Source organism: Thunnus albacares, chromosome 12 (assembly GCF_914725855.1).
Source record: "Thunnus albacares chromosome 12, fThuAlb1.1, whole genome shotgun sequence".
Lineage (NCBI taxonomy): Eukaryota > Metazoa > Chordata > Actinopteri > Scombriformes > Scombridae > Thunnus > Thunnus albacares.
The window spans coordinates 24,035,665-24,049,655 of NC_058117.1; the positions used below are offsets into that span (position 1 = coordinate 24,035,665).

Genomic DNA, 13,991 nt, shown 5'->3' on the forward strand with positions numbered 1-13,991 from the left:
TATGCAGGGCAGTCCCTCCCCAATACAATGCAACAAATCACTACAAAGTGATGAATTTAAGCATTATTATTTATTTTTTGTAGTAACTTTGTTATTACAAACTTTTTACTTTACCTGTAGAGTGAGAGGTGGAAGAGTTTGTGAAATAACCAGTGGCTTCAAAGCCTCCATCGCTGGCTGGTTGAACCACTTTTCCTTCTCCATACAAACAGCCTTGGAGAAGCAAAGAGGAAATGATGCATGTCAAGAACAACTCAAAAAAGACAGGCAGTAAATGTCAAACCGATACGAGGCTGCTGGCGTTCAGTGGACGCTGTCAGTACCTTGCTGCTGTGAGAACACTTGCTGTTGGTGGCTGTAGTTTTTGTGGTAGCTCTGCAGCCGGACGTCTGTTCTGTCTGATGAGGAGCTCACTGGGCTGACGTCAGTGGACATGAACAACGATGTCGGTCTGGTCCTGTTAATACAATATCAGGTAGCTTAATTACTTTTCCTTATGCCAGCACGAACATTTATGTGAGTAAAAAGTAATATGATATACAGTATACTATGATGATGAATGTTTAAACTTGATTAATTCACATTTTACTGTGAAGAGAGAGAAGAAGAGTCTACCAAATTTGGGGGGAATATGCTTATTTGCTTGTTTTTCAGAAAGTGAGATGATAGATTGATCCAACACTCATGTCTGGATACTAAATATGACGCTACAGCCAGCAGCTGGACAAGTTCAAAAAACTGTACTTAAACTTGAAGATTTAAAAGTGGCTGTCTTCTTTTTCTTGGGTGGATGAAAGAAAATGAAAATATCTGGAGGAGCGATGAGGCCGACACAACACTGTTGCATTTTTATAACATCTTTGTTTTCGTTTTCTTCCAGTTGGCTTAAACTTCGCTCCTCCTGACCTGTTTAAGGTTTCTGTCACACAGAGACGTACATCAGTGCTTCTTAGGCTTCATCAGCTTCACCACAAGAATGTCTGAGCTCCACTGCTGAGCCAAGAACACTTACGGAAAAATGATGTTGGTGATCACATTATTAGTAATGTAGCAGCTGTGAGAGATCAAACAATTTCAAAACAAAATTTAAATAAAATGTAATGTTATCATCAGAACAGACTTTAACTCTAACTGTTTTCTCAGTCATCTTGCACCTTTTTGTCTTTTAAGGTAACTTCTATAACTTTCATTTTATTCATTTAAATTTAAATCATTAATTTTAGAAGTAAACACTATTCTTCAGAGTTTGGGGTCAGTTTAAACTAAGCAACATCTTTTTCCAATCTGTCTACACTAAACTTAAACACAAATCTCACATTAAATCAAGTTTTTTTTATGCAGATAACCATCAGCTGGCAGTGCGGCGGCAGCTGTGTTATCAGGCACGATCATGTAAATACACAAACTCGTGCATAAACACTTCACTTTATATAGGGAAGCGTTTCCACCTGGGGGCGAGAGGGGGGGGGGCTCTGTGCGGAGCTGTATCCATCGCGACACTGCAAGAATGTGCTGACTGAGCACAAACACTCTGACTCAACATGGAAACGAGTGAGTCAGTGAAGCCAAGTCGACAAGAAGAAAGAAAAGCAGCTGAATCTCTCTCCAAGGAGATATGCAGCTGAAAACCCCCAGTATGGTATTTGAAACCCCCCCCCCCTCCTCCCCCCCGCTTCAAAGAGCTCACTCTCAGCATTTCATGTGGGCTTGAGAACTCTCCTGGATGATGAACTGTACCATATTGGTCCCCAGAGAGCCAAATGGCCTTGGTTTCTGCTGCAAGGATTTTAGTGGGCTTCATAAACAAGCCAGGCCTTATCAGAGATACTGATGGCTGCTGGCCCATGTGCCTTCTATATTCGCATTTGACCAGCTATAAAAAAAGGAAATGTTTGGAGATTTCTTTACATATATATCATTTATCATCCCCAGGTCTCTTTATTACCCATTTCCCATGTCAAATGCTATTAGATTTAATTTAACAGTCTCTGCTTTCAGCAGAGAAACACAATAAAAGCCAAAATTAATCAGAAGGACTTTTTGAAACCCAAACTGATATAACTTACAGATGGCTGTGGCTTCCCAAGGTAATAAAGACCAGGCTTTGTATAAGATTATGTAAACAAAGTGGGCTTTGATATAGTACGACTGTTGAAATGAATGTGCAGCTTTGCTGCGATGACTGTGAGCCACAAGAATTCAACACTTCTCTGGATTCCCCTCGGTGGCCCCAGAACCATCAGAGCTGACCTTATCTATAAACAACCCCGTCTGTTCCACGGCTTACATTCTTGCGACGCTGCAACAACATAGCTGAGATGTCTGAGCCGTGCCATGCATAGACCTGCTGGGTTGATCTGTCGTTCTGTGGCTGGTGTGCCCAAACTTCTAAGATGCATGAGCTTAATAGAGAGCCCAAGCCTGAGGGAGCGGCTGTCAGCACAACCTCAGAAAACTGTTTCTCTGATCGTATTTTACCCGCTAAACCCCTTCATCGCTCACTTTTTTTTCTTTCTAACTAACTACAGCCAGCTGTTCTCCTTATATCTGGAATGAGAGGAATCCTGCTTGCAGAATTTAAGATCTTATGTTTATATGCACATTATACTGTATGCAACCCTGCCTTAATCCATGGCTGCTTTTTAATAGCAGCACACTTGGACTGGATCAGGGGAGGGGATGAGTAGGTTTACCAAAGGTGCCAGCTTGTGCACACAATCTGTTTTCAGTTTTGGCGGAAGAAAAGCTGCTGCAGTATTTCTGTGATATAGATTTACTGGATCACAGTGGATCATGTTGAATGTGTGTCATACAGATGGAGATTTAATGTGATCTAAGGCACTACCAATCCAGTACTTAAAGAAACTAGAGTACACTTATTGCATGTTAAAGATACGGTAAATACAAAAATGTGTGGACATGTCAAACATTTCAGTTAAAGGGGGTGATCCGATGTCACTCGGAGCTTCTGTAAAGTAAACTTCATTACTGCTCTTTCCTTCAAATTGTATAACAGCGTTTCTGTGTGAGAGCCATCCCGTTTAGTGTGCCTGTATCTGATGGACACGCCGCTCCAAAAAGCCAATCCAGCTCTTCATCCCCCCTCAACCGCAAAACACACAAACACTGCACATCACAAATACACGCTGATGGACAAGCCTTAATGCAGGCCTCAAGTATTAAATAATTAAAAGAAGTTGAAAAGGCTCAAGTCAGCCAGAGTAAACACACGCCTGGCTATGAGGTCAGAGTTTGATGCCGGCTGCGCCGTGAAGCAAAGATCATTTACTTTCACGTGTTTAACGTCTCGCTAAGTCATTTGAGGGAAAAACAAGTGCTTGTCTGGTATTGGCTTTGGCAGGCCGTCGTGTACTGCGGGCACCAGTGGGATTCTATGACATCCTCAGTCTCTATAAAGAGACGTCAATGGACAGATTGTGCATAGCTTCATGGAAGCTCTGGCTGCACGGTTTGAGGCGATTGAGGCCAAGAGATGCTGCATCAAGGCAAACTACAGATTTATGTCCTGAAAACACACCCACACAGCCAAACTGTTACCTGAATCTCAAATTAAAGGACATTTGAATGACTAAAGCAAGTCTTTGTTTGGTGACTTTAAAGAACTTTAGTTTACCCCTAAACATCATCTCCTCAAGTCAAGAAATTCAGGTGAAATTTTTACTTTTAGAACAGTTGTTGTGTCAGGGCAAATTTTCACAAGTGTGTTTTTGGCTTGACCGGCCATGGGCCAGCCCTATAACCCCCAATGTCTGTCCGTCACTGACTGACTGAGTGATGAAGTTACACCATTGGTCGGACGGCAGAGTGCTGGAGTTTCCCCATTGGCTGTTGCTCTTTCAAAATGATTCGGTGCAAACAGTTTTCTATTACGTCATGAGGGAGTGTTTACAGTCATGTCCACACACAGCCTCTCAGTGGGACTAAAGTGCAGCCCCGAGCACAGCCCACCCTCTGTGAGACCCAGAGTGAGCACAGCCCTGAAATAAGTTTTAAAAAAACACATTTACCAACTGAAATGTCTCACAAGGAGGCTCCGAAACTGAGAACATCAACTTGTGCAAGGTCCGTAAAGTTTCACATGTGCCAACTAGTGAACAGGGTGCTGTAGGACTGTTAATATGTCACTTGTTAATATTTTTTCAAGCAAGAAAGTTACCATTTAGATTCCCAATATGTGGTCAGTTTATCCAAATAACATCTTTTTGTGTAGTGTTACATGCGTCTTTCCAAATGAAGCACTTCCATGTTCATAGTAAATAAAATAACAGCAATATAACAACACAAAACACTCTGTATTGGGGTCATTTACTGCATTAAAACTGTTTTTGGGTTGTGGGTAAGTGAAATAATACATAAAACATAAAAAACGCCTAAATCACGCAGTGGCAGAGTGGCCCATACCCACATCCCTGAAACAACTCCAGCAGTGTCTGGGCTTCACTAACCTTTACAGAAGGTTCATCAGAGACTAAAGCTGTGTGGCCGTGTCTCTTACCCAACTCACATCTTCAGCTACCCCCTATTCCTGGACCCCTGAGGCAGATGCTGCCCTAACCGAGCTAAAGAGACACTTTACATCAGCACATGTCCTTGTCCACCTAGACCCTTCACATCAGTTCATCATGGAGGGAGGTTGATGCTTCAAATACAAAGGTTGGAGCTGTTCTTTCCCAGCACTCAGAAACTCCAACCCTGTGCATTCTTCTCCCACCAATTGTCCCCCACTGAGCGGAACTATGATGTAGGAAACAGGGAACTCAATCAAGCTTGCTGTGGTAGAATGGAGACACTGGCTGGAGGGAGCTTAACACCCATTTATCATTTGGATGGATCACGAACCTGGCCTACATCCAGACCACGAAACAACTCAATTCCCATCAAGCCTGTTCTTCGGATGATTTAGTTTCACTCTCACTTGCCTACCCGTTTCCAGAAACATCAAGCTTGATGCCCTCTCCCAACAGTTTGTCCCTGACAACAATCCAGCCAAACCAGACACCATTCTTTCCTCCCTGTGCATGGTGGCCACAGTGACTTGGGAAATTGAATCCCTTGTCAAGGAAAACCAAAGAACTCAACTGGACCCACTTAAACATCCTGATAACTGTCTTTTTATGCCTGATTCTGTCCGCTCACAGGTCCTCCAATGGGTTCACACCTTCCGGTTCACCTGTCATCCTGGTATCAGCCGAACTTAGTCCCTTCTGAATAGGCATTTCCATGCCTTCATGCTCACTTGCACTGTGTGTGCTCACAGTAAGTCATCTCAACACCTATCCACTGGCCTACTCTGTCCCCTTCCAGTGCCAAGTTGACCATGGAGCCACATTAGCCTTGACATTTTAACCAGACTGCCACCATCTCAAGGTGACACCATCATACATACCATTGTAGACAGATTTTCAAAGGCTGTGCATTTTGTGCCCCTACTCAAACTCCCCACAGCCTCAGAAACTGCCGACCTCCTGGTCCACAACCTCATCTGACTCCATGGGATCCCAATTGACATTGTCTCTGGCCGTGGACCACAATTCATATCCCAGGTATGGAAGGCATTCTGTCGGGCTCTCGGAGCATCTGTGAGTCTCTCATCAGGTTACCATCCCCAGACCAATGCACAGATGGAGCGGACCAGCCAGGACCTGGGAGCTGCGCGTCACATGTGTCACAGCTTAGAACACCTTCTGGAGTAATCATCTTCCCTGGATTGAATACACTCACAATTTCATGTCCAGTGCTACCACAGGTATGTCACCCTTTGAATGCTCTCTAGGTTATCATTCACCTCTGTTCCCTGCTCAGGAGGATGAAATCGCTATACCCTCGATCCAGGCCCATCTTCACTGTTGTCGCAAGGTGTGGAAGGATGCCTGCTCTGCTATGCTGAGCTCAATGCTGACTGTCACCGGACTCCAGCACCCAACTACTACAACTACTACAAGTTTGGCTTTCCTCCAAAGATATCCTTTTAAACTGAATCCAGAAAACTAACACCCCAATACATTGTACCCTATGAGATATACTGGATCATCAATAACCTTCGTCGTTAAACTCAAGTTGCCTCCCACCTTCCATGTCTCCCAGTTGAAACCAGTCCATTGTGCCCTCCAGCCATTCCAAATTATTGACGATCACCCAGCCTACACTGTCTGGGAGCTGTTGGACATACACCGCCGAGGCCATGGGTACCAGTATCTGGTTAACTGAGAGGGATACAGCCCAGAGGAATGCAGCTGGATATCCGGTCAGCTCATCTTGGACCCCCTCCATCCGGGACTTCCATAGAGACCACCCTGACAAGCCTGGTTCCTCTGGAGGCTGCGCTGACAACACAGGTGCCAAGAACCTGCACATCATTTCTGTGAAAGGCATCAAGGGGTGTCTGAACAGTCTTCCTGCTGCAGGGGTAGGTTACCTGTAGTTAATGTGTTTCCTTGTGCTTCCAGGATCACTATCCTCCGGTCCCCCAGCCTGCCTGCCTGCATCGCCTACTTGCTTGCTAAACCCCCGAGCTTATCCTCAGGCAGTCACGCTCACTCCCTCGTCCACCTGTTCTGCTCAGCTCAGCTCTGCCATCCACCATCCAGCTCAGCTCAGCTCTGCCATCCACCATCACCTCTTTACCTTCTGCCTTGCTTGCCATCCTCATTCCCCTTTATTCCTGCAATAAACCCCTTTTTATATTACTTGATTCCATTGTCTGTGTCTGTGTTTGAGTCCACCTTTTCTGATCATAACAGTACGATTTGGCCAACAACATGAACCCAGCAGACATTCACCTGCTCAGCCTGCCATACACTTGGGAGGATTTTGGTGTATCGACAGACGTTTTCCTAAATGAAGAGCCAGACTTTTTTAAGCTCCTCACTGCCATCTGGAAGTGGATTCCTGAGGTTTCCCAAGGAGTGGCTTTCTTCAGGTGGAAATTTCATGTTAACCCTGTTCCTGATCCTGTTCCTCCCAAGCCTTCCATGGACTGTGACACTCGTGCCTACGTGCTCACTTGCACTGTGTGCTTGCAGTAAGTCATCTCCTCAGCCATCCACCAATCTACTCCGTCCCCTTCCAGTGCCAAGTAGACCATGAAGCCACATTGCACCCCCCCACACCCCCACAATCCCCACCCCCTTTCCAGGATTTTCAAACTCTGAACAACACAGAAATACATGAATAATAATAAAATGCATTTTTATTACAATATTACTTTACTAACATCCTTTCTAAAATTTTACAAAACAATTCTTAGCCCAAGGTTCACTTACTAGAAATTTTCCACAGAATTTACATCACGAAATGTGGCTAAGAGCTTTAGTTTTCCAGTAAGTGGACCCTTGTGCTAAGAATTTCTCTTCAAACTTCCATTTCCCATGTCAACAATGAAACTTCAAGCTCATCCTTTTATAGGTTTGAATTTGTGTTCTGTGAGAAAAACCCATCTTAACACCTCTGTCAAGACATAAAGCATATTTGAAAACAACTCATGGAAATACTGGACAATTTCACAAGAAACTATGTGCATTACATGTGAAGATTTTATGTCATTTATTTAACCACAAAAATGTCACTTTGGCCCTTATCAACTCTTTTTTATTAGATAGACTGCCTTTGTTGTTACTGTTGTGCCAATAAAATTTAGTTTACGGGCAAACCTTCAATGACCAATGATTTGAGGCCTTGCAGAAACTGCTGCCCTGGAGGCTTTCAGCTGTATCTTTTTAGTCTCACTTCTACTTTTATACCGCCCTAGACAAAATTTGTCTCAGTTTACAGTACACATAAGTTCTGTGGCCTCCAACTACCCAATCAGTGCAACCACAAAGCCATAACTCCATCTCTGGTGATAATGTCTCTGGTTTATTCAAGAATGCATAAGCTCACATCACTATCCCTGTTTCTGGGCATGTGCTTTCCAGACAAGACAGGCGAAGCAAAGCAACTGTGAAATATATAGAATCACATGGAAAGTTGTGAGTCCATAATTTTACATATTCAAGGTTGAAACACAATGTCAGGGTTTGACAAAACACTGGAAGGGACATAGAGCTGTTCAAAAATACTTTAAAGGGGACATATCATGCACATTTCCCAGTCTATTTTTAATCTGGGGCTCTACTGGAATAGCTCTGCATGATTTACAGTTTAAAAAACTCCTTATTTATCTTGCATGGACCTTTTACACATCCTCTCAGTTCAGCCTCTGTCTGAAACAGGCCGTTTTAGCTCCTGTCTCTTTAAGGCGCCTCATCCAACGAGCCCACTCTGTTCTGATTGGTTAGCTTTCGGAAGCTGCCCCTTGGCAGACATCTGTTGGCTGCAGAGGCTATGTCAACAAACCATGAAACAAACTATTGTAGTAGAATTTCACAACTTTTTCTTGCTTGTTTACTGTCAACTTCTCAAATACATCTGTACACGTTCAAGCCAAAATCCGATCCAAAAGATGAGAGAGGACAACGCAAACAACACATGGAAACCAGCAACAACAAGCAAGGCTACGGAACAGACAACCGTTTATGGGTATGCGTGACGAGCCACCGTCAGGTCATCGGCAAGGTAGAAAAAACTGTCACCAACAAAGCGTTTAGCTCAGGTTGAAGCCCTGACTTTTGACTTGCAGGGAGCATTTCTACATGTGTTCACCTTAAGTTTTGGAACTTTGACTATGTTTAACATTCTGTAGACATCTGACCTCATAACAGCATAAAATGAATGAATACAATCAAGGCATACAAGAAAAGATTTGGTAGAACACCCCAAAAATGCCCCAAGAGATGTGAAGTTACTGATTTCACATGCAGAGGAGCAGAAAACTGTGGTCAGTTTTCACTATTTTTATCTTTAGTAAAAATAGCTCTGAATGAAAACTGCCAAATGCAAACGAAATCCCATTCAGCTCCTTTGTATTGGGTTGGCAGTAGAAGACCCAGCAACAGATAACTCAAAACGTTGCCAGACACCGCCAGGGGTAAATGGGGAAAATGTTATTTTAAAAAAATTGGATAAACTGACCCCTTAAGTTTGCCTCTGGGTACATCATTTAGTATAATTAAAATACTCTGTGTTCCAAGAAATAAAAGCAATTTACGTCTAGTATGAAAGTTATTTTTTGACATTTCAATGGCTGTATCTTATGTATCTTATGATTAGAGGACAATTTAATGGTGATTTTGCTCCAAAAAGCTGCATTGCAAAACCCTGGGACAGAAATGCTAGATGGGGAAAACACCCCAAAAAAGCCTCTCTCTCTTATAACCACAGTTAAGCTGCCCTTGACCAAGGCAAGCAAGACACTGAATGTCTAATAGATAAAAACTGCAGCTGTTGTGGTCAGTTTCAAGGAGTAAATGTGTGTAACTGCAGAGTCTTGCTAAAGAAGTTTTCAGACACTTTTATCTGTGTAAATTTGAGTGAAAAAATAAATGGCCAATAAATGGCACTCACTCTTCTCTCATGCTCCCTGGGCTTGTTAATGAAGATGGGCTGTTGGCGTTTAAGTTTCCCTCGAGGCCTTGATACCTGGAGCAGGTGTCTGATGATGGAGGCAGAAACTCCGAACTCCCCCTGTTATGGACGGTGCTGCTGTTTGAGTACACACCTGAAAGAGACACACAATATATCAAATGATTACTCTACTGTGTTTTGAGTATCCACCAACACCTCTAGGTTTGACAAATAGCGCTGAAAAATTTGTTACTAGTTCCTTTGTGGAGCTTTGGCAGCTACCGTTAGATTTACAATAGTTAATGGATTCCTACAGTGCTCCAGTTTCAGAAAAAAGTATGATGAATGTCCATAGAAACATTTGAAACTGCTACTGCAGCATAATCCACTTCTTCACTGTTTGTCCTTATGATCAGTTTGCTCCAAACACTCATGTTTTCATCAAATTACACAGCTTCAGTTTTTTGCAAACATGGTTAGCTGTCTATGTTTGTCGTCTTCAACCAACATAAGTAGGGCAACCTAACTATTATATCTATTACCAATTTACCTGTCAATATTTTGAGTAACTAATTGATCATTTCTCTATGAAATGGCAGAAATAGTGAAAACTGACCTCTTTGAATTGCTTGTATTGTCTGACCAACAGTCCAAAACCTTCAGAAAACAGCAAATCCTCAAATCTGATCCAGAACCAGTCAAACGTTTATCAATTTTTATAAATAACCATTTATCATTAATTATTGCAGTATGTCAATTAATTTTCAGTTGATCAACCAATTGATTAACCAACTAATTGTTTAAGTACTACGGCAAACATAAATGTGTTTCAACAAAGCTAATGGCTAACCGGCTAACTGCCCTAGCAAGAAGCTATATTTAATATAAATGTATTTCAGCACATTTTGGCAAAATTTGAGCACACAACTTCACAAAGGAGGATTACATAAAGCTGCTGGGGTGGCTTGAAAGGTTTCTATGGACATTTTGTTCATTTATTTCACTGTGAAACTGGGTCGATGCTGAAAGCGATTGTAGCAGTTAGAATCCAAGCAAACTGCAGCTGCTGTTCTCTGCAAAAGAGCAAACTATTAACTTTTCAGAGCTACTTTCAAGCCAACAGGAGGTGAGTGTTTGATGGTGAAAACAGTTTTTTGGTGGTGTATTCATTAAAAGCTGTAACACATATACTGTACATGCATGCCATCAGGAGGGCTTTCAACACTTGGCTTTGACTTTAAGGGCAGCTGATGATGATAGCATATGTCACCATATATTCAGCATATATAAAGAACTGTACATAGACAAATCATAAAGTAGGTTTCAGGCTATAACATTTGCCCATTTCTGATAAGGAGAAAGTCCTCTTGGGACATTTTCAAAATTAAACACTGACATGCTTGTTTCACCCTGAATAAACATAGCTTGTAGTGTGCCGTTTGAGGCTTTTCCCTCAAAGTCTTCGGGGTAAAACTGCAAGTAGTCTGAAGTAATAGACATGGACAGCTCTCCTGGACACTCTCTCCTCTCTTTTGCCAACTGAGCCTCAGTGTACCTGACAGTTTCTTGATCCTGGTTCAGCCATTGAAAGGGAAAGAAAAAGAGCTTGGCTGGAAAACCGGTTTGGAGAAGCTGAAGGACGGGCGGGGAGAGGGCCAACTTGCCCGCAGTCAGTGCCCGGTAATTGGACAAGGTAAACACTGGTGTGATGAGTTATCATCGAAGGAATGGGAAAGGAGGGAGAGGAAAATGAGCAAATGAGGCCATGGGAGAAAATGAAAGAGACAGCTTAACAGCCCAGGTGTTTGGGCAATTACCCTTTTCTTTGTTTTTACTCATATCCAGGAGGCTTAACACAGATTTCCACTGCTTTTGCTACCGTTTCATCTGTGCATACCTGTGAAGTCATCTATGCTTGGTAAAGGTGAGCTGTTTCCTTGGTGGGAGGCGGCAGAGCTGTGAAGATGCTGCCTCGCCAGACAATCACTTAAAATGTCCGATTCCAGCATGGAGTGTACTTGAACCTGTCAAAAAGGAAAAATACTGATGTTCATGTCAATGAAGAAAGTGTCATATGGTACAGTCTGTATTATGTTTTCACGTTGGCGAGCATGTGCAGATGCCTGTCTGCGTGTAGGGATGAGAGTAATTAAGTTAAAGCTGCAGCTTAGTTGTCTTCCAATTGTTTTTTTGCTGTTGGGCAATGCAACTCCCGTGGAGCTAAATTTTAAATAGATTTACTTCTCTTTTGATTATATACAGTAGATCAATTGAAAACACAGTGAGTTTTCCGCAGGCGGTTTTCTACTGTTCATTTTTCAAAGAAATGATGCTTGCACCAGATGCCTGGTTCTTGTTTCGTCTCGCGATCCAGCTTCTTGAGGTACAAAATCCAGAAATCTTGTTAGGCAATATTATTCCAAAATGGTCTAACAAAGTTAAGGCAAGACAATTTACTTTATTATCCAGCGTTAACAGAGTATCCCTTAGGACTTTCCAAAACAATTTATCGACAGCTCCAGGACTCAGAAGAAACTTGCGAAGGACACCCAGGAACCACAAAAGTGGTATGAATAATCAGCGAAAAATGTTCGCCCAAACCGGTGTTTATGAAGATTCATACTTAGCTGTGACACACCAGCTCAAAGAAATATATGGCCATAAGGAGTTTATGAAGTGCATGTTTAATATTTAATATTTCAAAGTCCTTATTTAGCCTCACAGGGTTTACTGCAGCGCACGGCGTGTTAGCCGTGTCACAATTTAAGAGCACACGTGGTTCTGTTTAAACCAAACAAGGCATGGGAATACACACAAAGCCCCAGTGTCACTCATGGTCCATAGAAAACAAACAAGGCCCAGATAAAACTGAACAATAGGTTCCCTATTCTGACTTCCAGGGAGTGTGTGTAATACTTTGTTTAGTTGTATTTCATCCTACTGAATCATAAACTTACTCTTTCTCCTTCCTGCTGCTCCTGCTCTGCTTTTTCTCCGAAACACGGGTTCATCATGCAAAGACCGAGTGATACCAACAACCACTGACCTCTGAGAAACCCCCTGTTGAAAAAGTTCTACGAAACTCAAAAACTATTTCATTCTGCGGAAACAGTTTTGGGGGGTAAAAGTCATTTTATGTAACTTAAGACTTAATATGATTTTTAATATAATTTTACTGCTGCTATGGAAGAATCTGTCATTTCCCCTTCATTCTCGCTCCCTCTCTTGATTAGTCCTGACTCATTCTCAACACAGCCGGGATCACGTTCCTTTTTCATCTAGCTCTCACAAACTACTGTGTTTTGTTTTCTCCCAGAAAACCTCAAACTAAACCAGCAATACCAAATACACTTCTACCCTTCCATCTGTCAGTAAGTCTTGCTGCTGCTTCTGCTATATTCTTCCAATGTGTTATTCATACATTTGCATTTAATATAACAGACTTTGGGGAGTGTCACTCTGATTTAATTCAGATAAAGATATTTTTTGAAAGCTGACATCAAATGTTTGACACTGAAGTTGAGGATAATTATCACTGAATCTGACTTAAATTACAAACACACCAGTTTTGTGTTTTATGTTGCATGTTATTCTCGTGAGGGCAGCAAAGTCAAGTTGCACCATCCTGTGACACTAAAACTCTGCAATAAAACCAAGACCACTATCAAAACAAACAACTGCTGTCAAATTTAGTGTGAACCAGTAATTAAATTTATTAATTAAATAATTTACAAAACTAAATTTATGAATTAAGTGGATCTTATAACCTTATAAAAAACAAATGACAGTGCAGATTTTACACAAAATGTTCTGCACCAGAGTTCAAGAGTTCAAAATCACAAGAATATCCAAAATTAAAGAAATTTACCAAATACTATATATTAGAATATAATTTATGGGGCGGAGGGATTAAAGGCATTGTAATAGCATGTAGTCTGGCTGGATACCTTTGTTATGTGCCATTCTCCACTGTCTCCTGTCTAATAAATGCAAAAAAAGCCCAAAAATAAATGTAATCATAATTACTTTTTTTTAAAAAAGGAAATAACATTTGCTACTTTTGCTATATTTTTATTTGTATCCTGATTTTCTAAACCCCACTACTACATGTTGCTTTTCCACCACATCTAATCTAATTTAATCTAATCTAATCTAATTATAGAGACACACAGGAAGGTTTTATTAAAGATGTTTGTTTCTAAGTTTGGTGATCAGAAAAGTAGTCGTATTCTGCTCTCAGATAAATGTCCACAATACAGAAATATAATTGCGTCTGGTACCTTGACCTCCCTCTCCTGAAGGCCTTTGGCTGAATGAGCTTTGACGTGCTTTCGTAACGAGCTGGGGTCCGTGTAGCGCTTGGTGCATCCTGGGATCTGACAGGCGTACGGCTTCTGTGAATGAACCACAACAAGAGAGGAAAGAATAAATTGTGGTTCTGTATGAAGGGTCACTTGTTGTACACTGCTGTATCTGAGAGGCCAAAAACCAGATGTTTACCGTAAGATTGCTGAAATGTTTTCTGATAT

General features: G+C 41.8%; 1 protein-coding gene across 6 annotated transcripts in view; it reads right to left on the reverse strand.

Annotated features, from left to right (window-relative positions):
- Nucleotides 1–13,991, reverse strand: part of LOC122993312 (zinc finger protein GLIS1) — a 63,215-nt gene that overhangs the window by 2,302 nt on the left and 46,922 nt on the right. For all 6 annotated transcript variants that reach the window (XM_044367363.1, XM_044367360.1, XM_044367358.1 and 3 more), the window contains 5 exons: nt 13,743–13,856; nt 11,360–11,486; nt 9,463–9,616; nt 324–457; nt 115–213 (listed from right to left, as the gene is read on the reverse strand). In XM_044367363.1, coding sequence (XP_044223298.1) covers nt 115–213; nt 324–457; nt 9,463–9,616; nt 11,360–11,486; nt 13,743–13,856 — 628 coding nt within the window. The remainder of the gene's footprint in view (nt 1–114; nt 214–323; nt 458–9,462; nt 9,617–11,359; nt 11,487–13,742; nt 13,857–13,991) is intronic.